At 48.5% G+C, this 25,934-nt stretch overlaps 1 protein-coding gene across 5 annotated transcripts; it reads right to left on the reverse strand.

Moving 5' to 3' along the window:
* Nucleotides 1-4,119: 4,119 nt before the first annotated feature.
* On the reverse strand, nucleotides 4,120-25,355 carry alg13 (ALG13 UDP-N-acetylglucosaminyltransferase subunit). Of its 5 annotated transcripts, none has more exons than XM_064349326.1 (24): nucleotides 25,028-25,355; nucleotides 24,621-24,704; nucleotides 24,492-24,542; nucleotides 24,360-24,406; nucleotides 23,658-23,730; nucleotides 22,735-22,816; nucleotides 22,151-22,313; nucleotides 21,559-21,628; nucleotides 20,714-20,819; nucleotides 20,490-20,554; nucleotides 19,159-19,259; nucleotides 18,229-18,344; nucleotides 13,754-13,979; nucleotides 10,892-11,002; nucleotides 10,059-10,206; nucleotides 9,718-9,862; nucleotides 9,374-9,409; nucleotides 9,100-9,155; nucleotides 7,719-7,790; nucleotides 6,506-6,686; nucleotides 6,246-6,365; nucleotides 6,126-6,166; nucleotides 5,739-5,922; nucleotides 4,120-4,548 (listed from the first exon to the last, which is right to left on the reverse strand). In XM_064349326.1, exons 1-24 carry the CDS (start codon nucleotides 25,169-25,171, stop codon nucleotides 4,283-4,285), a joined length of 2,688 nt encoding a protein of 895 aa, XP_064205396.1. In that variant the 5' UTR covers nucleotides 25,172-25,355; the 3' UTR covers nucleotides 4,120-4,282. The 5 variants fall into 5 exon arrangements, with proteins under 5 accessions (XP_064205396.1, XP_064205394.1, XP_064205395.1 ...); XM_064349324.1 differs by having other exon boundaries at nucleotides 13,739-13,979; nucleotides 25,028-25,354; XM_064349325.1 differs by having other exon boundaries at nucleotides 10,059-10,215; nucleotides 25,028-25,353.
* Between the last annotated feature and the right edge of the window lie 579 nt (nucleotides 25,356-25,934).

The raw sequence follows: 25,934 nt of genomic DNA on the forward strand, positions 1-25,934 counted from the left end.
CACGGTGCGTCGCTGACTTCATTTCGGTTCGCCCCCCTGATCTGCCGGGTGAGCGCGCCGGAGGGTTCTGAGGACCGACGGGAGCGGGAGAGCCACCGGGATCCGGAGATGAACCGGCTCGGCCGGGGGTTTCCATGACAGCGCTCGGCGAAGCGGCTCCTCTGCTGCAGCATCGCTCCCCCTCTCTCTCTCTCTCTCTCTCTCAGACTGCAGTGAGAGAGAGAGAGGGAGAGAGAGAGGGAGAGAGGGAGACGGAGAGAAGGAGGAGAGAAGAGAGAGAGGGAGGAGAGAGAGAGGGGAGGAGAGAGGAGAGGAGAGAGAGAGAGGGGAGAGAGGAGAGGGAGAGAGAGAGAGAGAGAGAGGGAGAGGGAGAGGGAGAGGAGAGAGGGAGAGGAGAGAGGAGAGAGAGAGAGAGAGAGGAGAGGGAGAGAGAGAGGGAGGGAGAGAGAGAGGGAGAGAGAGCGAGAGAGAGAGAGGGGAGAGAAGGAGAGGGGAGAGAGGGGAGAGAGAGCGAGGGGAGAGAGGGGGAGAGAAAGAGAGGGGAGAGAGAGCGAGAGACAGCGAGAGGGGAGAGAGGGGGAGAGAAAGAGAGAGAGGAAGAGAAAGCCTGCAGAGCGTTTGAAAGGCAGGCAGGCGATGCGGAGGGAGCGCCCGAGCGTGTTTAATCTCCGGTTGCCGCGGCGGCGGAGCGCGGCTCTGACTCGGCGCACCGCGGGCGGGTATCGATCGGCGGTGCGCGGTACGCCGCGGCTGTGAGGCTGCGGAGGGGTCAGGACCCGAGGACGCCCCCCCACACTACGCCCAGCCAAAAGTTCAAGCCCTGCTGTGGCACGGGCGACTTCACAAAATACGTGGGCCGCCGGCCCCTGCCCCCACCCCCGCCTCTGCACCTCCCCCCCCACCCACCACCCGCTCCGCCCACCACCCCCCTACCCTCACCCCCCTCCGCACCTCACCCCGCTCCGACCCACCCCCCCCCGCCTCCCCACCCCGCTCCACCCACACCCCTCCGACCTCCCACCCCCACACCTCCTCGCTTCGCCTCGTACCCCTGCCACGCACCGTTCGCCCTGACGCCCTCCACACACCCTCCAGCCACCCCCTTCACCTGCACACACCCCGCTTCCCTAACTCCACACCCCCCTCCTCTGCACCTCACTCCGCACCCTCACCACCTCGCTCCGCACCCCTCCACCACCCCCTCCCTGCACCCCTCCACCACCCCCCGTCCTCTGCACCGCTCCACCACCCCCCTGCACCCCTCCACCACCCCCGCCCCTCCCCCCACCCCCCTCCACCCACCCCCCCGCTTCCGCACCCCTCCACCCCCCCCCTGCCCTCCCACCCACCTCCCCACCCCACCCCCCCTTCCCCTGCACCCTCCACCACCCCCCGCTTCCCTGCACCTCCACCACCACCCCCGCTTCCCCTGCACCCTCCACCACCCCCCTTCCCTGCACCCTCCACACCCCCTTCCGCACTCCACCTTCCCTGCACCCTCCACCACCCCCTCCCTGTCCTCTGCACCCCTCCACCACCCCTCCCTGCACCCTCCACCACCCCCACCCCCACTTCCCTGCACCCCTCCCCCACCCCCCGCTTCCCTGCACCCCTCCACCACCCCCCTTCCCCTGCACCCCTCCACCACCCCCCGCTTCCCCGCACCCCTCCACCACCCCCCGCTTCCCCTGCACCCCTCCACCACCCCCCTCGACCCTCCCACCCCCCCCTGCCTCCACCACCCCTCCCTGCCCTCTGCCACCCTCTTGCAGCCCAGTCTTATACTATTCATAATTTACACCTTGAAAACGTCATAGGCTATCGAAAGATCCAAAATGGAGCCTAAATCATTGCAGCAGTACACCCATATTTCTACATTTCTCAAAATAATATTACTCACACATGGAATAGAATATAATAGAATAACTACTTTTCCCAGGGGGAGCTTCAGGAAAAAGCAGAGAGTGATCAAGAAATGAAAAGCTGACGACAATATAAGTTTTGAAAATGAACTAACATGTAAGACAGCCAGCTCATCATGTTGCTATCACTGCACCATTGTGTAACCATTATAATACATAAAAAGCATAATAGTAATATTCACAATGAAACGTACGTAGTCATCATACATATATGTACAATGCCACGCGTGTGTAGTTTTAGTCTCAGATACACTCTGCCCTATTCACCCGTGCAGCAAACGTGCACCGAACACACACGCCTTACATAATCGTTTCTTACATAATCTTTTTTTCAGTTTTAGATATTTCCACTGATTTGTGAGGCCGGCGTACAGGGAGTACCAGGCATTTGGAATCAGGTTCACACAGAAAACTCACTCCTGCCTGTCAGCCATGTTGAAACACTGAGCAAGCCGAGTGACAGCATGTCTGTGCATTAATACTGTGCATTAAGCTGCAGCGTTTTTTTTGTTTTTGTTGTGGAGATTCTGCTCCCAGATGACACATCTCAGACAGGAAGAGCTGTGCTAGTTGATAACTGGCTTAGGAAGCTGGAGCTTATCTAGCAGAGCTGCCAGGACCAGAACGGCCCCAGCAGTGCAGAACGCTGTCCGTGGTCCCGCGTGAGCCGTTGGGCAAAGAGCTGTTCATGATTCTGCGCGTTCGTGCCTGCAGAGAGCTGTCTATGTTCGGTGTGTGTGTGTGTGTGTATGTCTGTAGAGAGCTGTCTATGGTTCAGTGTGTGTGTGTATATGCCTGCAGAGAGCGGTCTATGATTCTGTGTGTGTGTCTGCAGAGAGCTGTCTATGGTTCAGTGTGTGTGTGTGTGTGTCTGCAGAGAGCGTTCTATGATTCTGTGCGTTTGTGTCTCCAGAGTACTGTCTATGTTTCGGTGTGTGTGTCTGCAGAGAGCTGTCTGATTCTGTGTGTGTGCGCGCACGTGTGCAAAGAACTGTCCATAGTTCAGTGTGTGTGTGTGGGCAGAGAGCTGTCCAAGGTTCTGTGCACGAGACTGCTGAGAGCTGTCCATGGTGCTGGGTGTGAGTCTGCGTGTGTGTGATGTAGAACAGTGTTAAGATTTATCATCTAAACCGAGGCCTAAAAGTAATTTCTATTTTACATGTACAACACTTGAAGGCAGCACCAATCAGGCATGATGGGCAGCGTCACTGCCTGAATTAATGGAGGGTATTGTGGAGGACAGGGCACATATGAGAATTAAAATTCCGTCCTCAGTCCAGACTCAAAGACAAGACTGGCTCGTTTTTTATTACCATTACATTAGGCGGATAGTGGATAACACAGTGTCCAATATCTGCTGTCACTTTAGGCCATTTCATGAAGTAATTTCTGGGTTCAGAAAGGTCATCCTCACCAATGGCTTTCTGTGATCTGCCAGAGAAATGTACAAAAGCACCTTCATCATACATTTGGACTCAGTGGCAGGTGTGAGATGAAATTCACTGTCCGCTCTGGCCTTCGGCGTGTTTAACATGGGCGTCGTCACTAATTCCACCATGTTCAAGCATTAAACCTGTCCTACAGTATTTTAAGGGCTCTGAAAGCAGACTTCATTTAAAGTGGAATTAAGTTTAAAATCTCTAAATCGGTTCTCTCGTTTGCTTCTTGTCTAATCTGCAGCTGCATCTGAAAATATGCACTGGGGTTCCTGACTGGCACAAGGCATTCAGGCCATGCCACCCCACCCCCCTGGCTTTTGAAAACACTCAACTTGTCAAATCATCAACTAATATTGGCTTGAATTTTGTTTGGTTTTTCCTAACTTATAACAGTAGAAGGATGGAGAATGAATAAGAGAAAGAATACGTAAACTACAGATGTGACACCTTAATTTCATTCCATGCCATACAGCATACAACCATGTGAAATTCTATGTCAGAAAGGACAGTTATGAACTACTTATGTCACAGTTGTATTTCACTCACAAAAAGCACTAACCAACCCATTTACCAACCCATTTTTAAAAAAATCAGACTGGAATTCAATTAATGAGAGTACACTTAACCTAAATGTGCACATTGCAGTTCTTCCATGTAGCCATTGGAGATGTATTTTATGTTCATATGCATGTTAGAGGACCCAGCTTGTTCTCAGGTTTAAAGACCAGGCAGGAGGAATAAGCAGACGGACATCAGCGTGACTGAAGCAGGGAAATTAAAGGTTTAATGAAGAGGGGGCCTCCTCTCTCTGGGGAAACAGAACTCTTTATTGATTCAAACACGAACCAGACGAGTAAACTCAGAACAGCAACTCTTACGTAACCAAACATTTAAAGGGGGGGGGGGGGGCGAGCGGCACCTCTACATGCTGGGGGGGACGAAGTGGGCGCCGTGGGGCGGGGCAGAGATGTAGCTGACCGCGTGCGAGGAGGGGCAGAACGAGGTGTGCAGGCGGGTCTGGGCGTGGCCGGGGGTCCAGGGCAGCAGGTACTGGTAGGTGGGCAGGACGGGGACGTAGGGCTCGTAAGTGTGGAGGGGGGACTGGCTGCACTGGTCCTGGAGCAGGGGGTAGAACACCATGCCGGAGGGGGGCGCTGCCGCGGGGGCCTCCAGGGGTAAGGGGGCGCCTGAGAGATGGGGCGAGGGGGAGAGGAGAGGAGAGAAAAGCATGAGAAGGGACAGGCAGTGTAAAAAGCACACATCTCACACACCCATTTACATTCAGCAGAAACCCTTCTCCAGAGCAAAAAAGTGCCATGGTGAGCTGAAAGGATGAAGAAGACTGTGACGGACATGTCGGCTCTCCTGATATACACGCACTCCATGGGTAATGCAGCCCAAGGCTGAAAGCCAAGTGTCCTGCAACCTAAAGTGCGTATTTATCATGAGAACCGCACAGTGGATTATTCTGCTGATACCACATCTACTTACCGTAAATAAATACTGAAATAAAAATGGAAATAATTTTATTATGTACACAATAGGGACCCATATCCTCATCACAATCAGGCATGACCTCCCAATCCTCCTCAATGTCAGCAAAGACTTGGTATGCATATTTCACTGATACAGCACTGATAGGTAACACAAAAGCCTGCTAAATCAACGACAGCACCTCATTCGTTTCCCCGATCCCCTGGGTGGGATTGAAGACAAAAATGGCCTGGTCCAGGCTCTGAGAAGTGCATCAGTTTATGGAAATGACTGGCTGTTGAATTTTTGGACCATCTCACTGATGGGTAGACTAATTTACCATCAATAATGACTTTTAGGCTGAAGTTCCCTTTTTAAGTAGCAAACAACGCTAAAATGTTAAATGCATTAGAAGGGTTGCGAAAGGCTTATGAACAAAGACTGAGATTAAGCAGGTGTGTTCTCAGTCTGTGCTGGGAGACTCTGTCCTGACTGCAGAGGCGGGCCAGAGCAGGCACAGACATGCCTGAGGGCAGGGACCTTTTTGGGAAGGTGAAGGACATGAGCATGGGGAGCACTGGTCTGGCAGGAGTGGAAGGTCTAATAAATTTTAGGCGAGAGGGTGCGAATATTACTCTTTCTCTGTAGGCTAGGAGTTTGTGTTTTTATTCAGCTTTAACTGGTAACCAATGGGAGGGAGAGGAGAGGCATGACTTAGATGAGCAGCAAGACTACATGTCTGGTGCAAGACTAGCACGTACACATACAAATCACATGCACAAACAATTACACTCAAACAAGCCAACACACACACACACTCTGACCACACACACGTCACCCTAACCGCACATACACTAAGCGCGCACACTCCCATCCTGACGCACACCCGCAGACCAGCACTGACCGTTGGCGTTTGCGTCTCCGTGAGCATCCGGCCCCACCTGCCCTGACTCTGGGAAAGCCTGCGCCACGGCGTGGTCCGGAGCAGCGCCCCCGCTGGTGTAAGGCTGGTACTGCGCCTCCACACCGGGCTGCTGGTACAGCTGCTGCATCTGTACCACAGAGTGCCAATAGCCCTGCTGGTACCACTGCGCAACACAAATTGTTTTTTGTGCATGGTCCAAAAAAGTGTTTTCAATTTTACTTATTTTTTTAATCAAGACACATTGCTTCGCCTTTGCTTAAGATAGGGAAAAAAAAAAAAAAGTTAAGTCAACACTTATGGTGTAAATTGACTCCATATGGCAAGCTCAATGCTTTGGAACTGTCGGGTGTCGCGTGGTCCACTCACCTGCACTCCTAAATTGAAGTAATACTGCAGAACCTTGCAGTCTGTGAGGAGAAAAAGAGCGTTAGCGGGAAGAGCCGACGCCGCGGACGCAGAGGCGGGTCAAAGGGACAGGGCTCCCACCTCGGGGCAGGTCGCTGCCGTTGGGGTCGTAGGAGTAGGGGGGCGGGGGGGCCACGTTGACCGTCTCCCCCATCTCATTCACAAACCAGTTGGAGGCACCAGAGTACGGCATGGAGAGAACTGCAGCCAAAGAGACGCAATACCCACAATGCAACACAGACCATCTTTTACTGGAAACCAAGCAAGCGTTAACCATCTTCAACATCGTCACAGGGTCCTGAACACAGTCCTGCTGGTATGTGGGGATGGGGGTGGGGTACCTGGCCTGCCCATGGAATGAGGCTGTAGGAGGGGGGGCGGGGCCAGGGGGGCTGAGGATGGCAGTGAGGTCGGGGGGGTCTGGGAGCTGCCGGATGAGGACGAGGAGTTGGAGGTGAAAATGGCGGCTGGGGCGCTGTTGACAGTGGGAGAGGTGGAGATGACTGCCGACTTCACCACCACCTGGGAACACAGAACATCAGCCCTCTCTCACACCTGCAGTTTCTCCACACAAATCGCCTCAAACTGCATTCAAAGGCTGAGCTGAAAGCCACATTGGTGGTCCCTGTAAGAGTCTGTGTGTGCACTATTACACCAATTAGCTTTTTTTTTTTTTTTTTAAAGAAAAGAACAATGCAACGCAATGACTAATGACAGAGAAGCGTCCAGAATATATATACACAAGTCCTCGCTGAAACAACCACAGAATTTCAATAAATTTTAGGAATTTCTCCGAATCATTGTCCGTATGTTGTAGGTGCTAACAGAAAGGCTGCTTGATCCGTGTTAGCAGAAACAGAAGGGGACTAACAGAAGAGAGCAGGGTGTACCTGCTCTGAGTATCAGGACAGTAGGCCAGCCCTGCTGTGAGTAACAGGAGAGTAGGCCAGCCCTGCTGTGAGTAGCAGGAGAGTAGTCCAGGCCTGCTGTGAGTAGCAGGAGAGTAGGTCTGACCTGCTGTGAGTAACAGGAGAGTAAGCCAGGCCTGTTGTGAGTAGCAGGAGAGTAGGCCAGCCCTGCTATGAGTAGCAGGAGAGTAGGCCAGGCCTGCTGTGAGTAGCAGGAGAGTAAGCCAGGCCTGCTGTGAGTAACAGGAGAGTAAGCCAGGCCTGCTGTGAGTAACAGGAGAGTAAGCCAGGCCTGTTGTGAGTAGCAGGAGAGTAGGTCTGACCTGCTGTGAGTAACAGGAGAGTAAGCCAGGCCTGTTGTGAGTAGCAGGAGAGTAGGCCAGCCGTGCTGCGAGTAGCAGAATAGGTCTGACCCGCTGTGAGTAAAAGGAGAATAGGTCTGACCTGCTGTGAGTAGCAGGAGAGTAGGCCTGACCTGCTGTGAGTAGCAGGAGAGTAGGCCAGACCTCCTGTAAGTAGCAGGAGAATAGGTCTGACCTGCTGTGAGTAACAGGAGAGTAGGCCAGACCTCCTGTAAGTAGCAGGAGAATAGTAACAGACGAGTAGGCCAGGCCTGCTGTGTGTAAGAGAGCAGAGGCGCTCATACCTGGTGTGAGTAACTGTAGGTTGCTCCGCCCTCTGGTGGTGAGCCAGAGCGAGAGCCTCCTTCCTGAATGGTCTGCAAAGCAACCAACGCAACACACTTAAAAACACCAGTTTCCACCTGGTTAAGCATATTAAAATACCCTACTTACCACCTGGTTAAACCCAATATACCCTACTCTCCACCAAGTTAAATCCACCAAAATACTCTACTCTCCATCTGGTTAATCAAATTCAAATATCCTACTTTCCACCTGGGTAAACCCAATAAAATACCCTACTTTCCATCTGGCTAAACTTATTAAAATAAACAAGGAACTGAAGAACTACCTCTGAACTGATTAACAGCACACGGCATGCACAATCCGCAGTAATGAACAGACTACAGTCATTAAAAATTTCACATTTCACAAATTGATAAATGGATAAATGACTTAAAAATAAACTCAAGATTCTAAAACAGGCTATTTTTCAGAACCAGTACACAGCTGTGTGTGGTGTACGAGAGAGAGAGTGTGTGTGTGTGATATGAGGGAGAAGAGTGTGTGTGTGATGGCGTGCGGTCTGAGGGAGAAGAGAGAGTGTGTGTGATGGTGTGTGGTCTGAGAGAGAACAGAGTGTGTGATGGTGTGTAGTCTAAGGTGGAAGAGAGAGAGTGTGTGATGGTGTGTAGTCTGAGGTAGAAGAGAGAGAGTGTGATGTGTGGTGAGGGAGAAGAGAGAGCGCGTGTGTGTGTCTGTGATAGTGTGTAGTCTGAGGGAGAAGAGAAAGAGTGTGATGTGTGGTGAGGGAGAAGAGAGAGCGCGTGTGTGTGTGTGTGATGGTGTGTAGTCTGAGAGAGAAGAGAGAGAGTGTGTGATGGTGTGTAGTCTGAGGTGGAAGAGAGAGAGTGTGTGATGGTGTGTAGTCTGAGGTAGAAGAGAGAGAGTGTGATGTGTGGTGAGGGAGAAGAGAGAGCGTGTGTGTGTGTGATGGTGTGCGGTCTGAGAGAGAAGAGGGTGTGTGTGATGGTGTGTGGTCTGAGAGAGAACAGAGTGTGTGATGGTGTGTGGTCTGAGAGAGAAGAGGGTGTGTGTAATGGTGTGTAGTCTGAGGGAGAAGAGAAAGAGTGTGATGTGTGGTGAGGGAGAAGAGAGAGCGCGTGTGTGTAATGGTGTGTGGTCTGAGAGAGAACAGAGTGTGTGATGGTGTGTGGTCTGAGAGAGAACAGAGTGTGTGATGGTGTGTGGTCTGAGAGAGAAGAGGGTGTGTGTAATGGTGTGTGGTCTGAGAGAGAAGAGGGTGTGTGTGATGGTGTGTGGTCTGAGAGAGAAGAGGGTGTGTGTGATGGTGTGTGGTCTGAGAGAGAAGAGGGTGTGTGTGATGGTGTGCAGTGCATGTAGTACCAGGTTGGCAGTGGCTTCAGCAGCTGTGTAAACAGAGGGACTCTGGAAGCCTGGATCTGCCAAACAAAGAACACCAAGTAACAACTCCAATAGTACTTACTGAATTAGCACATACACAAAACCTTTACGAAAAAAGACACGTTAAAAACACAAGTTTCTATCATCCAGCAGAAGTGCTTAATCACACTGGTATGGTTCTTTTTTTTTGACAAATGACAGAAATGACCCTTGACCATTATCTTTGCCCACAGAGCGTTACGTCAAAAAAACTGACCTGGGGCTCGGTAGATGTAGTCCTCAGGATATTCACCTGGAGAAAGAGCAAACCTTTCAAACAAAGGTCTGAAAATAAACACTGAAGATACAGAACACCTCTGTGCAACACATGACTTAGAGGACATACAAATGGGAATACTTCAACCATAAGTAATATACTTACCCAGAAACTTTCCCCATTTTAGAGTATCCGACAAAACGAAAAAATCAATTAATCAAAGAACAAGTTTTGTTTGCACTGAAGAACTGTATGTTGTTACCATTTCCACACTTCCAACCCACGTAAATAAAAATGGAACATTCCCACCACCCCCGTAAACGGGGATGGAACGTTCCCCTCACCCTGGTCCCCGCTGGTGCTCCGGTCCTCTGGGTCCTCCTCTGATGAGGGCACAGGTGGCTTGTCGGCTCCAGGATTGGGGCTCGGCCCCCGCTGCACCCAGAAAGTGGCGGGCGCTGGAACCAAGGGGCTGGACACTGTCTGACCCTGCAGGGTCACGTCCACACACACTGCCCTGTCAGAGCAACGCTGCTCCCCCAAATCAAATGTCACAACTACCTACACCTAGCCGTAATCTCTCCATTACATCACACTTTCCCCATCCCTCCACATGCAGTAGTCACACTGAGCATAAAAGGTCTGCTGTGTGTGTGTGGTGTGGAGACCCCGGCGCGAGGCTTACAGGCAGGGGGGGGAAGGCCGTCTCGTCGCCCTCCTCGATCTCGTAAAAGGTTATGTTCCCCTCCAGGTCCTGAGACTCCTCCCCGGCCTCGGGTACGAAGCTGAACTGGCACTCCTTGTTCACAGAGTGCATTTGGCGGCGGCTTCTGCTGCAGGAACTCAAACACAAACGGGAACATCTCTAACGCACTAACGTCATCTTTAGCGCACAAACGCACACACTCGCACATACCTCCATTACACATCTGTTATGGTTCTCACTTGAGTATACTTTACCTGAATAGCTTATCACTGAAAGAACACACACTCCATATATCGTCATGTAGTACATGCCATGCAAACCACACATGCCTTATAGAGCTAGAAATTGCGTATCTGACAGAAAATACAGGCTAATACTCCGTGTGTGTAGCTGTAGCATAGATGTGGGAGAGGGAGACGTTATGGGAGTACGTTGCTCTTTCATACAGGAGTACAGAGGCTCCCCACCTCCAGTACAGATCAGGCTAATGGGGCTCATTACAGCTGGCCCTGCATTCCGCAGCGCCTCTCACAGCGGCCTGTAAATGAATCACTTCACTGGGATGTGAGCGGCGGGCCCCTGAGAGCGCCCAATCGATAGGCTGATGGGATTCCTGCGGCACGAAGGCCTTTTATTAAAACCCTTAAAACCCCACGGGGCCCCAGCCTCGGCCCCTCCCAGCCACTCCGATTGGCCGTTCAGCGGGGCTTCTCAGGGTGGCTGCGATTGGCTGTGTAGTGTGGTTTCACGGGTTGGCTTCAATGGCTGTTCCATTTCTTAAATTAAAAAAAAAACAAAAAAAAACGAGTTACCGTGCCCGATAGGAGTAGTTGTCAAAGCCCTGGTAGCAGCGCTTTCCTGGGTTGGGGTAGTACGCCACCTCTGGACCAATCAGGTGGTGGCGATTAAGAAAGCGGGTGGAGCTTCTGGCCCAAACGTCGGAGAGGCAAGGTGAGGGTGGGGGACAGACAGACAGACAGACAGGAAAGACATAAGCAACACCATCCAAATTGTTTGTCATCACTATTAGACACAAATTAAAATATTATGGCAGCAAGAATGCTGAGATAGTGAATATGTAATGTAATGTAATGAATAAGCACAGAGGACCATCAGAGAATAAAAATCACAATCATTGAAAAAAATTTTTATCCGACACCACTGTAAACACAGGAATAGTAAAAACAAATGAGAACTGCCATAAAAAGTACAGGAGTTCTGCACTAATACAGATCAAATTTATTGTGAAGAGAAAATGACTACCATTTAGAGCTGGCCGTTTCACATTTCTAATTATGAATAAAAAGCCTGAATGCGTAAATGTACACACTAATTTTGGTTTCACATCCTGTTCAGATGACCAGTCGGTCCCCCATTGTGATCAAATATACAAATGCAACATCTGAAACAGAAATGACCCTGCGGACTATCTGTGCCGCAAACGCTATCCACTGCCACACTGAGCACCTGTGCAGAGAGAGCACTAACGCTACCCACTAGCACACTGACCTGTATGATTTGCACAGAGAGAGCACTAAGCCCTACACATGACTGATGATCTGACAGAGGCAGCCACTGCACATGACCTGATGATCTGCACAGAGAGAGCACTAACGCTACCCACTAGCACACTGACCTGTATGATTTGCACAGAGAGAGCACTAACCTACCCACTAGCACACTGACCTGATGATTGCACAGAGAGAGCACTAACGCTACCCACTAGCACACTGACCTGTATGATTTGCACAGAGAGAGCACTAATGCTACCCACTAGCACAATGACCTGTATGATCTGCACAGAGAGAGCACTAACGCTACCCACTAGCACACTGACCTGTATGATTTGCACAGAGAGAGCACTAACGCTACCCACTAGCACACTGACCTGGATGATCTGCACAGAGAGAGCGCTAACGCTACCCACTAGCACACTGACCTGGATGATCTGCACAGAGAGAGCGCTAAAGCTACCCACTAGCACACTGACCTGCATGATTTGCACAGAGAGAGCGCTAACGCTACCCACTAGCACACTGACCTGGATGATCTGCACAGAGAGAGCGCTAACGCTACCCACTAGCACAATGACTGGTATGATCTGCACAGAGAGAGCGCTAACGCTACCCACTAGCACATGACCTGTATGATTTGCACAGAGAGAGCACTAACACTACCCACTAGCACACTGACCTGTATGATTTGCACAGAGAGAGCACTAATGCTACCCACTAGCACACTGACCTGTATGATTTGCACAGAGAGAGCACTAACGCTACCCACTAGCACAATGACCTGTATGATTTGCACAGAGAGAGCACTAACGCTACCCACTAGCACAATGACCTGATGATTTGCACAGAGAGAGCACTAACGCTACCCACTAGCACAATGACCTGATGATCTGCACGAGAGAGCAGCTAACGCTACCCACTAGCACAATGACCTGTATGATTTGCAGAGAGCGCTAAAGCTACCCACTAGCACACTGACCTGTATGATCTGCACAGAGAGAGCACTAACGCTACCCACTAGCACACTGACCTGGATGATTTGCACAGAGAGAGCACTAACGCTACCCACTAGCACACTGACCTGGATGATTTGCAGAGAGAGCGCACTAACGCTACCCACTAGCACACTGACCTGTATGATCTGCACAGAGAGAGCACTAACGCTACCCACTAGCACAATGAGCTGTATGATTTGCACAGAGAGAGCACTAACGCTACCCACTAGCACAATGACCTGTATGATTTGCAGAGAGCGCTAAAGCTACCCACTAGCACACTGACCTGTATGATTTGCACAGAGAGAGCACTAACGCTACCCACTAGCACAATGACCTGTATGATTTGCACAGAGAGAGCACTAATGCTACCCACTAGCACAATGAGCTGTATGATTTGCACAGAGAGAGCACTAACGCTACCCACTAGCACAATGAGCTGTATGATCTGCACAGAGAGAGCACTAACGCTACCCACTAGCACAATGACCTGTATGATTTGCACAGAGAGAGCACTAACGCTACCCACTAGCACAATGACCTGTATGATTTGCACAGAGAGAGCACTAACGCTACCCACTAGCACAATGACCTGTATGATTTGCACAGAGAGAGCACTAACGCTACCCACTAGCACAATGACCTGTATGATTTGCACAGAGAGAGCACTAACGCTACCCACTAGCACACTGACCTGTATGATTTGCACAGAGAGAGCACTAACGCTACCCACTAGCACACTGACCTGTATGATTTGCACAGAGAGAGCACTAACGCTACCCACTAGCACACTGACCTGTATGATTTGCACAGAGAGAGCACTAATGCTACCCACTAGCACAATGACTGTATGATCTGCACAGAGAGAGCACTAATGCTACCCACTAGCACAATGACCTGGATGATTTGCACAGAGAGAGCACTAATGCTACCCACTAGCACAATGAGCTGTATGATCTGCACAGAGAGAGCACTAACGCTACCCACTAGCACAATGACCTGGATGATTTGCAGAGAGAGCGCTAACGCTACCCACTAGCACACTGACCTGTATGATTTGCACAGAGAGAGCACTAACGCTACCCACTAGCACACTGACCTGTATGATTTGCACAGAGAGAGCACTAACGCTACCCACTAGCACACTGACCTGGGGGGCACATACCCACGGGACGGGCGGGGAGCCGGGTGTGGTCTGTAGTGCTCGTAGGGCAGGACGGAGGGTGTGGGAGGACCGTGCATGGGGGGCGGGCGGCCGGGGGCCAGGCAGCCGGGGCCGGGCTGCAGGCGGGGGGGCAGGCCGGGCGGGGCGCGGCTGTATGACACCGCCATCAGCACCTCCTTCCCGCGAGGCTTCTTAAAGAACCGCCGCCGCCCGCGGATCTCTGCGTCTGAGAGGAGACACAGTCACAACCACGGCTGTGCACAGAGCCTTTCACCATGCATCACAGGGCTAAACACAGCCTAACACACAGACACAGACACAGTCACAACCACGGCTCTGCACAGAGCCTTTCACCATGCATCACAGGGCTAAACACAGCCTAACACACAGACACAGACACAGACACAGTCACAACCACGGCTCTGCACAGAGCCTTTCACCATGCATCACAGGGCTAAACACAGCCTAACACACAGACACAGACACAGTCACAACCACGGCTCTGCACAGAGCCTTTCACCATGCATCACAGGGCTAAACACAGCCTAACACACAGACACAGACACAGTCACAACCACGGCTCTGCACAGAGCCTTTCACCATGCATCACAGGGCTAAACACAGCCTAACACACAGACACAGACACAGTCACAACCACGGCTGTGCAGAGCCTTTCACCATGCATCACAGGGCTAAACACAGCCTAACACACAGACACAGACCAGTCACAACCACGGCTTGCCAGAGCCTTTCACCATGCATCACAGGGCTAAACACAGCCTAAACACGACACAGACACAGTCACAACCACGGCTCTGCACAGAGCCTTTCACCATGCATCGCAGGGCTAAACACAGCCTAACACACAGACACAGACACAGTCACAACCACGGCTGTGCAGAGCCTTTCACCATGCATCGCAGGGCTAAACACAGCCTAACACACAGACACAGTCACAACCACGGCTGTGCACAGAGCCTTTCACCATGCATCACAGGGCTAAACACAGCCTAACACACACACACACAGACACAACCACGGCTGTGCACAGACCCTTTCACCATGCATCGCAGGGCTAAACACAGCCTAACACACAGACACAGACACAGTCACAACCACGGCTGTGCACAGAGCCTTTCACCATGCATCACAGGGCTAAACACAGCCTAACACACAGACACAGTCACAACCACGGCTGTGCACAGAGCCTTTCACCATGCATCACAGGGCTAAACACAGCCTAACACACAGACACAGTCACAACCACGGCTGTGCACAGAGCCTTTCACCATGCATCGCAGGGCTAAACACAGCCTAACACACAGACACAGTCACAACCACGGATCTGCACGGAGCCTTTCACCATGCATCACAGGGCTAAACACAGCCTAACACACAGACACAGTCACAGTCACAACCACGGCTGTGCACAGAGCCTTTCACCATGCATCACAGGGCTAAACACAGCCTAACACACAGACACAGTCACAGTCACAACCACGGCTGTGCACAGAGCCTTTCACCATGCATCACAGGGCTAAACACAGCCTAACACACAGACACAGACACAGACACAGTCACAACCACGGCTGTGCACAGAGCCTTTCACCATGCATCACAGGACTAAACACAGCCTAACACACAGACACAGTCACAGTCACAACCACGGCTGTGCACAGAGCCTTTCACCATGCATCACAGGGCTAAACACAGCCTAACACACACAGACACAGTCACAACCACGGCTGCAGAGCCTTTCACCATGCATCACAGGGCTAAACACAGCCTAATACACAGACACAGTCACAACCACGGCTGTGCAGAGCCTTTCACCATGCATCACAGGGCTAAACACAGCCTAACACACAGTCACAACCACGGCTGTGCACAGAGCCTTTCACCATGCATCACAGGGCTAAACACAGCCCAACACACACAGTCACAACCACGGCTGTGCAGAGCCTTTCACCATGCATCGCAGGGCTAAACACAGCTACACAACAGACACAGACACACACAACCACCCACAACACCACACACACAACACACAACACACAGCATGCACACCGCACTGCATGATGGCACACATCCACACACGCTGGATGAACACACACACACAGATTTATAACGAGTCTGTACAAATTTAGTATGGCAAAAATGAAATAATTCCAATTATTACCGTGAATGCCAAATAACCATGGGGACAGACAAGATTAAATGTGAGATTTTCAAAAGCAACATTCATCAAAATACTTTAAGGTGAGAACATATGTCATATTTACAATATAAAATATATATTTGTCAAAAAACAGATTTCAACAGGGCATTGTACTGAAAGTAAAAAAATGTATTAAGCCTTAAATTACATTTGCAAGAGACGTTCTAACACGTCAGACGAAGCACTGTAAGCAGGAGCACCTGCTTCAGCAAGGCTGGCAAAGCAGCAGCATCTTTGCGTTTGTACTTCAGTTTCATTTTCGTCAGACAGGCCACCAGTTCAGAGGCAGACAGAGCACACCGCACCATTCCTTCATTTCAAATGCGCATCACAGGGCTGTTGCCGTATTTGGCATGAACACAGGCTTCAGATTTCTACAAAAGTCTTAATGACGCACAACGGTTCAGCCATCATTATTCCAACGAGGGACATTTCTTCTTTCATGAATACCCAATAGCTGGAATAATCTCGCATTTCCCTGCAAGTAGGCCTGTAGTATGAATGCAAGTTAAATAAAACCTGACATTCAAGAGATGAAGTGAAGTACCCTTTATCAAGCGAGATGGCAATTAAGATGGCATGTCCATCACTTAATATGCTGTACTCTACAGTTATAGTGACCTATTCTCATCTTTGAACGTTTTATTACATTAATGTACCTATTATACAACCGCATTCATCAGTAGCCAATCGCACTCACCTAAAAAAAAAAAAAAAAATGCAAGTTAAATAAAACCTGACATTCAAGAGATGAAGTGAAGTACCCTTTATCAAGCGAGATGGCAATTAAGATGGCATGTCCATCACTTAATATGCTGTACTCTAAATGTTATAGTGACCTATTCCCATCTTTTGGAACGGTTTTTTATTACAATTAATGTACCTATTATACAATTCCGCATTCGATCAGTAGCCCAATCGCCACTCCACTTAGTTTAACATAGGTGCTCAAAACGGACATTTATTGAATTTCGCCGTTAGATCATCATAGTGACTCAATTAGATTTGATAATTTACTGTTTAAAGCTTTAAATGCTATTTTTAATTCCTTCATTACACTTTGCGATCACAGTTAATAATGAGAGAAATTGTTTCAGCCCTACAAAAAGTTGAATATTGTCTGTTGAATTGCATAAAACCAGCTATGACAGCACACAGTAATAGCCTAGAGGCTGATTCCCAACAGACAGTAATCTCAGTCAAATCAAATCAAAATCAAAGAATCAAAACTTTACTTCAGAATACAGCTATAAATCAGTCAAGTGCATACATAATTTGGTAGCCATGAAGGGTAAAAAACCATTCCAGCTTTTTTTTTCAAATTGCTCTCATTTTGGATGCATTTGTACCATTTTCACAACATAAAATAAAGCACTGATTTTGAAACTCATAGGATATATTTACCAACATTTATTTTTAGTGTTGCAGCAATTTCACTTTATTTAGTTGAATATAAAGTGACGATGTCACTAAACGTCCTTGGTAAGTTGTTTTATGGTAACGTGTTACATGCATAATTACTCTTTCTGCTGAAAAAGAAGAATTCCTCAATGTTAAGTTCCTTTTTTTATTCATCAAATGATGAATAAACCAACATTCCAAATAATTTCATCCAAAGGTTTATCACACCAAATCTTGAAAAAAAATAATCATACATAAAAATCACAAATGCACAATGACAACAAAACCATAAAAAAGCAAAAACAAAAAAAAAAAATGAGATTTATGTAGGAACATCAGTAGGTGCACCTATGATACCTACCAGTGAGCTGAACAATGTTCTCTCTGTCACAGTGATGATGAACTGCTCAAGATTCCCCTCACACAGTAAAGACATACCACTGTGAGGGTGACCTGCTAAAGATTCCCCTCACGGAGTTCAGTGTCACAGTCACCATTACTCCATTACAGCCGGATGACTCAGAAGGAAAATCAGCACAACAACCTGGAAGGCAACCAGAGCGGCTGGGCAGAACTGTGAGGACACCCCTCACTCCTCTGGCCGAGAGAAGCCAATGAAAGCGACGTGTGGAAGGTGTGCTAATGCAGGAAGTGCCAAATGCATTTTCATTCTCAGAGATACAACAGATAAACCAGAAAAAGGCATCACTTTCATTCTACGCCTCTGAACTCCAGAAACACACAAACTTTCACTTGCTCTCTTCGTCTCACACAAATAGCGGAGAAACAGAGAGCTATGGACGACACAGCGGCCCCCGGTGGTAGTGAGCTGGCACTGCAAGGAGAGGAAACTCACCGAGCTCTGCGGAGTACTGGTCCGGCCGGCTGTAGGACGCCCCCTTGCGGCTGGGGGTGATGTTCCAGGCGGGGACGGGGTTCACAGGCTTCAGATTGGTCAGGGACACCAGATGTCTGAAAGGGAATTGAGGGGGGGGGGGGGGGGGGGCGGGGGGCATTCAGCAAATATCCTTCCCTTATTATTCCACAGCAAACAGCTTTACTATGCTGGGATTTATGAGTCATTAACCACATCTACTGCATATATATCCAACATGGCTCTTCAGGGGGACCAATTCTACATCCAAACACGAATCAGTGAGTTTCACTCCTACGTCTCAGCATACTTGCCAAGCGTCCCGATTTTCCTGGGAGACTCCCGAAATTCATCTCCCTCACCTGGTGTCTGCATTCGCCCGTACTTTCACTTTTTTTTTTCTTTTTGCGAGGACAACTAGTCGTTGTAGCGTGTAGGCCCTATGACTAAAATTGTTTTACTATTTCCACTTGGAGGACAATACACCTACACTGCACCTGTCATGGTTATATGTGCATGGAGACAGCTGATGTCCTGAATGGCTGACTGGACAAAGAGCAATGGAGAAAGAAATACCTGCGCACATGTACATTTCAAAGGTCACGGAAAGAAGAATTTCACTTTCTTGCGTGTTAAAATTGTTCACTAAAATTTTGAAAACCTTAATTTGGATTTTTGTTGAACCTTTAAATGAAATGCACTTAACATAAAAATGCAGTTGCAGAGTGCTTATTTTGTCTCTCATACATTTTTTATTTTTTTATTTTAAAAAACAATGTTTTGGGGGGGAGCACCCTCAGAACCCCTTGTCCTATTTCTGAGGTTCCAAGGTTGGCAAGTATGCATGTGTGCAAGTACGCACAAGTGTGTGTGCACGCACGTGCGTGTTAGAGAGCACTGTTAGAGACTCACTTTTCTCCAAGCTCCTCAATGAACACGGTAACAGCGCTGGAATGGGTTCCCACTTCCTGTATGAAGGCATTATAATACTTCCCCTTTGGGTCCAGACGGACCTGCAGAACCAGAACCAGGGCAAGGCTGGGTTCATTACTGGGGGCAGCAGCGCTCACAGCATTATGACCCAAACTGCACCCCTGACTCATAAATTAGAGCTGAAGACTGTACAAATCTTACAGTTGAACTGACCCATCAACCAAATGGGGCATTAAACTGGAAGTAACATACTAAATTAAGCATCATTACTGCTGATGAAAAAAGGCAAGCATTAAACAGAAAGTGAGTGAAACATTCCTAGTACTACTACGATCACTACATCTACTATTATCATTACTACTACTGCAGAAAGAGTCTGCCAGGTCACATGGTGCCACCATTAATGAGCAGCTGAGGTTCTCAGGACTCCCCACAGCAACCACCCAGTCTTGCAGATTCTCCCTCCTCAACATCAAGAAAATCCACCTCTTCTTCAACAATGAAGTTTCCATTGCCAACTGGTTCAAGCCCTGCCTGGACTAGGGTGACACCAAGCTGGCCTCTTACCAGCCTGTGCCATCAGCGCAGTGCAACTGCTCCAGAATGCTGCGACTCACCTGGTATCCGACCTCCCTACACTCACTCGCATTCGCGTCTTTTGTACACCCTCTGCTGGCTTCCAGCGTCTGCCCCATTCAATTAACATCACTCGCGCTTGGCATGCAAAGCTGCCAGCGGCACTGGCCCATTCTAATCTTCAGACAATGCTCACACCGCGCACGCCAAACAGAACTCTCCGTGCAGCTCCCTCTCGCCAGCTGGCCGTCCCTTCGGGCACCCGACACCCGGCACCCAGCAGCCGCGCCTCGCGGCCCTGGAGCTCCACCACCCGTGTCCCCAGATGGCGGGATGACCTTCCCCAATCAGCCAGGCGGGTGGATTCACGGGCTGTTTTCCCACAAATGTCTGAAAACGCACCTTTTCAGACTACACCTCAACGTTTCTGCAAAGAACTACCCCTTCTGTTTACTTTGCAGGCCTCGAGACGTGCACCCTAACGATAACTGTAATTTTCGTAATCTCTAGCTCTATTGGTGTTTGGAAGAAAAAATGTGCTTCTTCCAATCTCTTCGGCAAAAAGTAAGCAACAAATGACTAAAGTGTAATAGTAAATTGATACTGAAACTATTCTGTCACAGGTGAGTGCACTGATTGACAGCAAGTGGATGTAGGTGTGTGAGCTGAATGAAAGCATGTGGGTGTAGTGAGACGGTCAGTGTGTAACTGCAGGAGGGTGTGATTGACAGTACCTGGCACTTGTCACCCAGGAAGTACTGTCTGCCTGCAAACACCATGTAGTCTGTCTTCTGCAGCTCTGTCTCAGAGGCACAGGGGAAACAAGCAGGGACAACATCAGCAATGGGCAATATCAGCAATAACACACCTGCCACTGCAATACCTGCTACAGCCCAACTGCAGCCAGCACAGCTACATCTCCCCCCTCACAATGTTGTAGTGCACGACGATGGATCACCTTTGCGGCTGTCATGCCACACATCAAACTCCACGTTGCGGTAGATCTCTGGGTCCAGAGCTTTCAGGACCTTGTAGGGCAGAGAGAGCTTGACCTGGTCTGGAGCCTGAGACACACATAGCACAGAGTGAGCGGCACAGCGGGGACCTACCGTGAGGGGACCTACCGTGTGGACTGGACTGTGAGGGACCTTGTGGACCCGTGGTGGACCTGGTGGGCCCGTGCTGTGTGGACCCGGGTGGGACTGCCGTGTGGACTGACCGTGTGGACCCGTGGGACTGGTGTGTGGACCCGGGGACCTGTGACTGTGTAGACAGTGTGAACCTGGACGGACAGTGTGTGTGGACCCGGGGTGGGACCCTGGGGACGGTGTGCTGTGACCCATGTGGACCTGGGGACGTATGTGGACCCGTAGACCTGGATGTGGACCGTTGGCTGGGGACGTGTGGTGTGGACCGGGCCGTGTGGACCTGGGTGGACGGTGGTGGTGACCCGTGTGGACCTGGGGACGTGTGTGGACCCGTGTGGACCTGGGGACGTGTGTGGACCCGTGTGGACCTGGGGACGTGTGTGGACCCGAACCTGTGGACCTGGGGACGTGTGTGGACCCGTGTGGACCTGTGTGGACCCGTGTGGACCTGGTGACCCGTGTGGACCTGGTGACCCGTGTGGACCTGGTGACCCGTGTGGACCTGGTGACATGTGTAGACGTGTGTGAACCCGTGTGGACCTGGGGACGTGTGTGAACCTGTGTGGACCTGGGGACGTGTGTGGACCCGTGTGAACCCGTGTGGACCCATGTGAACCCGTGTGGACGTGTGTGGATCTCAGATCACAGTGCCCACCTTGTTCTCCTCCACTCCAGATCTGGCTTTTTCTTCTGAACGACCGCATTCATTCATCTCCCAGTCCTCCCTATAGATCACACCAATCAGGAGTGTTAAGCACTAGAATATTCATACTTCTCAACTATTTGGACATACATACTCTTTTTACAGATTAATTGTGTGTTGTCTTCACAATTCTATTCATTTAAAAATCTGAAATCCTGCTACACAATTCTCTTGTATGAACACTTAAATTAGATGTTAGTACGAATCCATAGGTGTACAGTATACAAGTTGCACACAATTGTACCTTGCAGCCTATGGGACCAGAAATCTAACCACCCATCCACAGCTGCCTTGTTATACTCGGAAAATCATCTGGACTTATCGTCAGGACGAGACTACCATTATTTTGCCGCGGGCTACCAAATCGTTGCATTCCAAATCCCAAATAAAATAAAATAAATAAATAAATAAATAAATATGCATAGGGTATAGACTTATACCTGTTTACAGGAGGGCTAGTGAGCACCTACCTGCTTAAAAACATTTGGGAGTTAGCGAGTGTGTACTTCTCTATATAGGAGGTGTTTGTGGGACGGAATCTGACCTCTGACCCCTGTCCTCAGGCATGTCGTATCCAGCGTCCTCGCTGCAGACAGACAGGCTGTTCCTGTAGCGACGCCCGCCTCCTCGAAAGCCCTCCAAAGCAAACTGCACTTCTCCTTCCTCAATCCCCAGCACCCGGCAATACAAGAGCTCATACAGCAGTGCTGCCGGGGGAGCGGGAAGGGGGGTGAATCTCACGCTTCCCTGCTGTGTAACCAGCACACACCTTCAGGCTATTACACAGATTGGGCTGTGACTAGCGCAGTTATCACTTTTGTCTATCTGGAGTCTGAAATTAATCCTCTTAAATATGAAGAAGATAAGGAGTATGCAATCCTGTAAGCAGGCTTTCATGGAACTCGACCGACTTTTTAACAGTCTTCAAACATATGCCTTAAAAAAAAAAATTTAAAAAATACAATCAGCCTTCCGTCAGAAAAATAAGTCTAATTACAGAATATTAATTACAGCTGGTAAGAATACCTAGTACTTAGGGGACTGTAAAAAGAAGCGTTACCAGCGTGGCTTGTGCCGGTGGTGTAATTAATCTGAAATGGTCAGTGCACACGTTTTAACAGAACTCACATTGGCACATGGCAGCATCCACAGGGTAGCTCCGTGGGTAAACAATGTCATAGTGCCCATTGTTTGAACAACACAGCAAAACCTGAAAATATGAACACAATGAAGACCATGAGCTACTATAAGAAAACAGTGCACCTTTATCGAACTATATAAAACGATAAAGTACAAATATAATGCTAACATTTTGTTTTGTTTAATGGCAGCAGACAGTCATCACAAATAAAAAACACAAATACTAAAGATGATCTGAAACAACCTCACACCTATCAGCTAAAAAGCCAGCCAATGGACTAAATACAGCGTTCTTCCACTTTACATCTAAGCCCCAACAAGGATTCCCAACCCTGGTCCTGGCAAGCCACGGGGTCGGTTGGTTTATCGTTAGTAAGCAATTAATAGATTCACTATTATTACGCATTTTGTTCACCTCACCTGGTTTCTTGTCTGAATTGGTTACCAATTTTAAGGTGAAAAACACCTATGGTTCTCTAGGACAGGGGTCAGGGACAACTGCTATACACCTGAAGCCAATGTTATACTTCCCCAGTAAAAATGCTGTTTAGTAAAGCAAAACATTCAATCAAAAATGAGAAGGAAAAAGTATGTTTATCAGAATATAATATCACAAACACACAGGGCATGGCATGTGTAATGCCTTACTTTAGAGGATAGTGCAACTAAAAGCTAGGAAAATTACTTTCAATGACATAGCGGAACAGATAGAAAGAATGGAAAAGCATTCCCCGATTCAGGGACAAACTGCAAACAAACGCTCCTTGAAAATGGTGGAAATCACACACAGTAGTACGGAAGCAAAGCAGCAGACCTAATTTCCCCCATGCAAAGGCCCAGCTTAGGCCAAGGAATTACATTTTGTTATATTTTTAAATGTGAAACAGTTGTGAAAAGTAGTTGTCCATTACCTTCTCTGTATAGTCATCCTCTGCAATCTCGGTGGGGGGTTTCCCCGGATACCTGTAAATGACAAAGCATCGCCTGCACCGCGCCACGGAAGTTAACACACCTGCACACTTACTACCTCCACGCTCACCCACACTCAACACTCACAAACACACAACTCAACACTCAGACACCAAACATACAACACAGGGCGCAGCAGCAGCCACCAACATGAACCCTGACCCTCAACACAGGTTGATGCAAAAATATAACTAGCAAAGAGCACAGTGCACTGAACTGGCATCAAAGGCGCAAACATGACCCTTCGGATTTTAAACTCTTTCCCTCAGTTCCTCTTAATGCAGTTGAACAGATTATTTTGTTTAGTGAACCAAAACGCTTCCAATTTAGCATTTTCAAATAACTATATAAAATATGGTCCTTGGAGAAAATACAGTCGTATTATTTAACTACAGTCATCCATTATGCAGATTAGGGACAGGAGTAACAAAAGGAAAACAAAACATATCACACTGTTGCTGTTAAAATGTAAAAACATTTGCTTATGTTTTCATATAAACAACATTTCCTGAGTGCAAGATGTATACATCTCGTCAACCCCCATTTAAGGCATTATCACAAAAAGATATTGAAAAGGATTACTTAATCATGGAACCTAGGCACAGCTACTCGAGAAACTACTACTATTCGTTGTATACACTTGCCTGTATAACAAAGACAAAGCTTTGATCTCCACTTGTCCAGCCGTTTCCTGAAATAAGGGTTATTAAACAGTCAATTTCAGGCCCGTTTTCATCCAGATAACCAGTACATCAGAGCAGCCTTCAATATCTTACCTGTGGATCCTCCAAACGCTCCAGGTACTTCTCAAAAGACCCTTCAACAAACTGTAAGATACAGCGTTCAATTTTAATACCCTGACACATTCAGCGGCTGACATGAAATAACAAACGATAAACACTTACCGGCTCAAAGTTGCATCTATTTGCTCTCATGAAGGTGACGCAGTCCTTCCGGATTTTGTGATGGTAATTCTGAGAGTAGTAAAGCTTCACGAAAAGAAAACAGCCTTGTATTTACGCGCCACGTAAACATGTTTAATGATACAAAAAATGTCTACCAGCATGAACAGCATATACAGTGCATTCCAGTAAACCTGCGAGACTAACGTTGGCAGTTATCATCCATGTAGCATACGGTTAGTTGGGTTTAATGCTGAAAATGAAAAGAAATCTAATGTTCAAATTTAAAACGCTACGTTTTCACGTTGCACAACGGTCAATGTATTAAGGCCTAGTACTACCCGGTTTCCTTTTCCGACAAGGCGGCACTATTTCATTCTAAACTGTACACATATTTTACCAGTTTTTACCTGCTCAGAAACTGCTCTGAACAGACAGGACGCGTCTCGAGCCATCATTTTCCTGTAAAGGCCGATGCTGGCAAGATAGTCATCCATGTTTACGAAATACTTCTTCAAGGCTTTCTGCATTGTAAAGAGAAAAACATTACACATAAAAAACAATAAATATGCAAAGCTTCATAGACATTCCGTGTAGACGAAAAAGAACATGAAGGTCGAAAGTTTCCTTTCGAGTTGCAGTTGGATACAGGTGCTTCAAATTGGCGCTGATTGGAGAGCAAGCTCAGCCGCTGCTCGGCTAAACGCTCTCATTGCACTTAAATTTGACGTTGGTTCTGCCAGTTTTTTCGGTGTAGTTTCAGTACGATGGTCTGGTAATGATGTAAAGCTCGCTTTATCACCTTTGGTAATTATCACGAGTGTAAGAGGTTAGGCCTACAGTACTAGTTTCTTGATTTGGATTAATTTCCAATCAGCAGACACGTTTAACTTAAAAATATGTCTGGAGAATTTGGCCAAGTTGACTATTTACAATTCGTGAAGTGGACATTGACTTTTTGAAACTGAATTAATCTTTTTGGATTTTTCAGAATTTTATTTTATTTTTCAGTAAATTGTCACTGATTAAAAAGCCGAACGTTTGCTTTACTTTTAGTTCGTAGTTTTGCGTAGGCCTGTGTGTGTACAAGCTGTTCGGAACGCTTGGTGTTTAAGGCGTTGGCTTTCCATTTGGCCGTCCAACGTCATGGTCTTTGCTTTTGGCTCTGTTGTTTGACATGGTATGTTTTTTGTTTTTTTGGCCTGTAACTGCTGGAAAATTTCTCCTCTTGAGTACAAAGGAGTATTTAAGTGTTCGCGTTAACCAACTGTGAAGGCCGAATGATCTGAGACTGGCCTGAAATGCACAGAAGTCGCC

This window comes from Anguilla rostrata, chromosome 9 (genome assembly GCF_018555375.3).
Source record: "Anguilla rostrata isolate EN2019 chromosome 9, ASM1855537v3, whole genome shotgun sequence".
Classification (NCBI taxonomy): Eukaryota; Metazoa; Chordata; class Actinopteri; order Anguilliformes; family Anguillidae; genus Anguilla; species Anguilla rostrata.

Excerpts from the sequence above, each read along its gene's own strand:
- alg13 (XM_064349323.1), bottom strand. The coding sequence starts at position 25,171 with ATGTGTAATGTTTTTCTCTTTACAATGCAGAAAGCCTTGAAGAAGTAT. Across the intron at positions 9,410-9,717 it reads GAGCACCAGCGGGGACCAGG|GTGAATATCCTGAGGACTAC; the intron begins GTGAGGGGAACG and ends CTCTTTCTCCAG. Across the intron at positions 6,687-7,718 it reads CCTACAGTTACTCACACCAG|GTGGTGGTGAAGTCGGCAGT; the intron begins GTATGAGCGCCT and ends CTGTGTTCCCAG.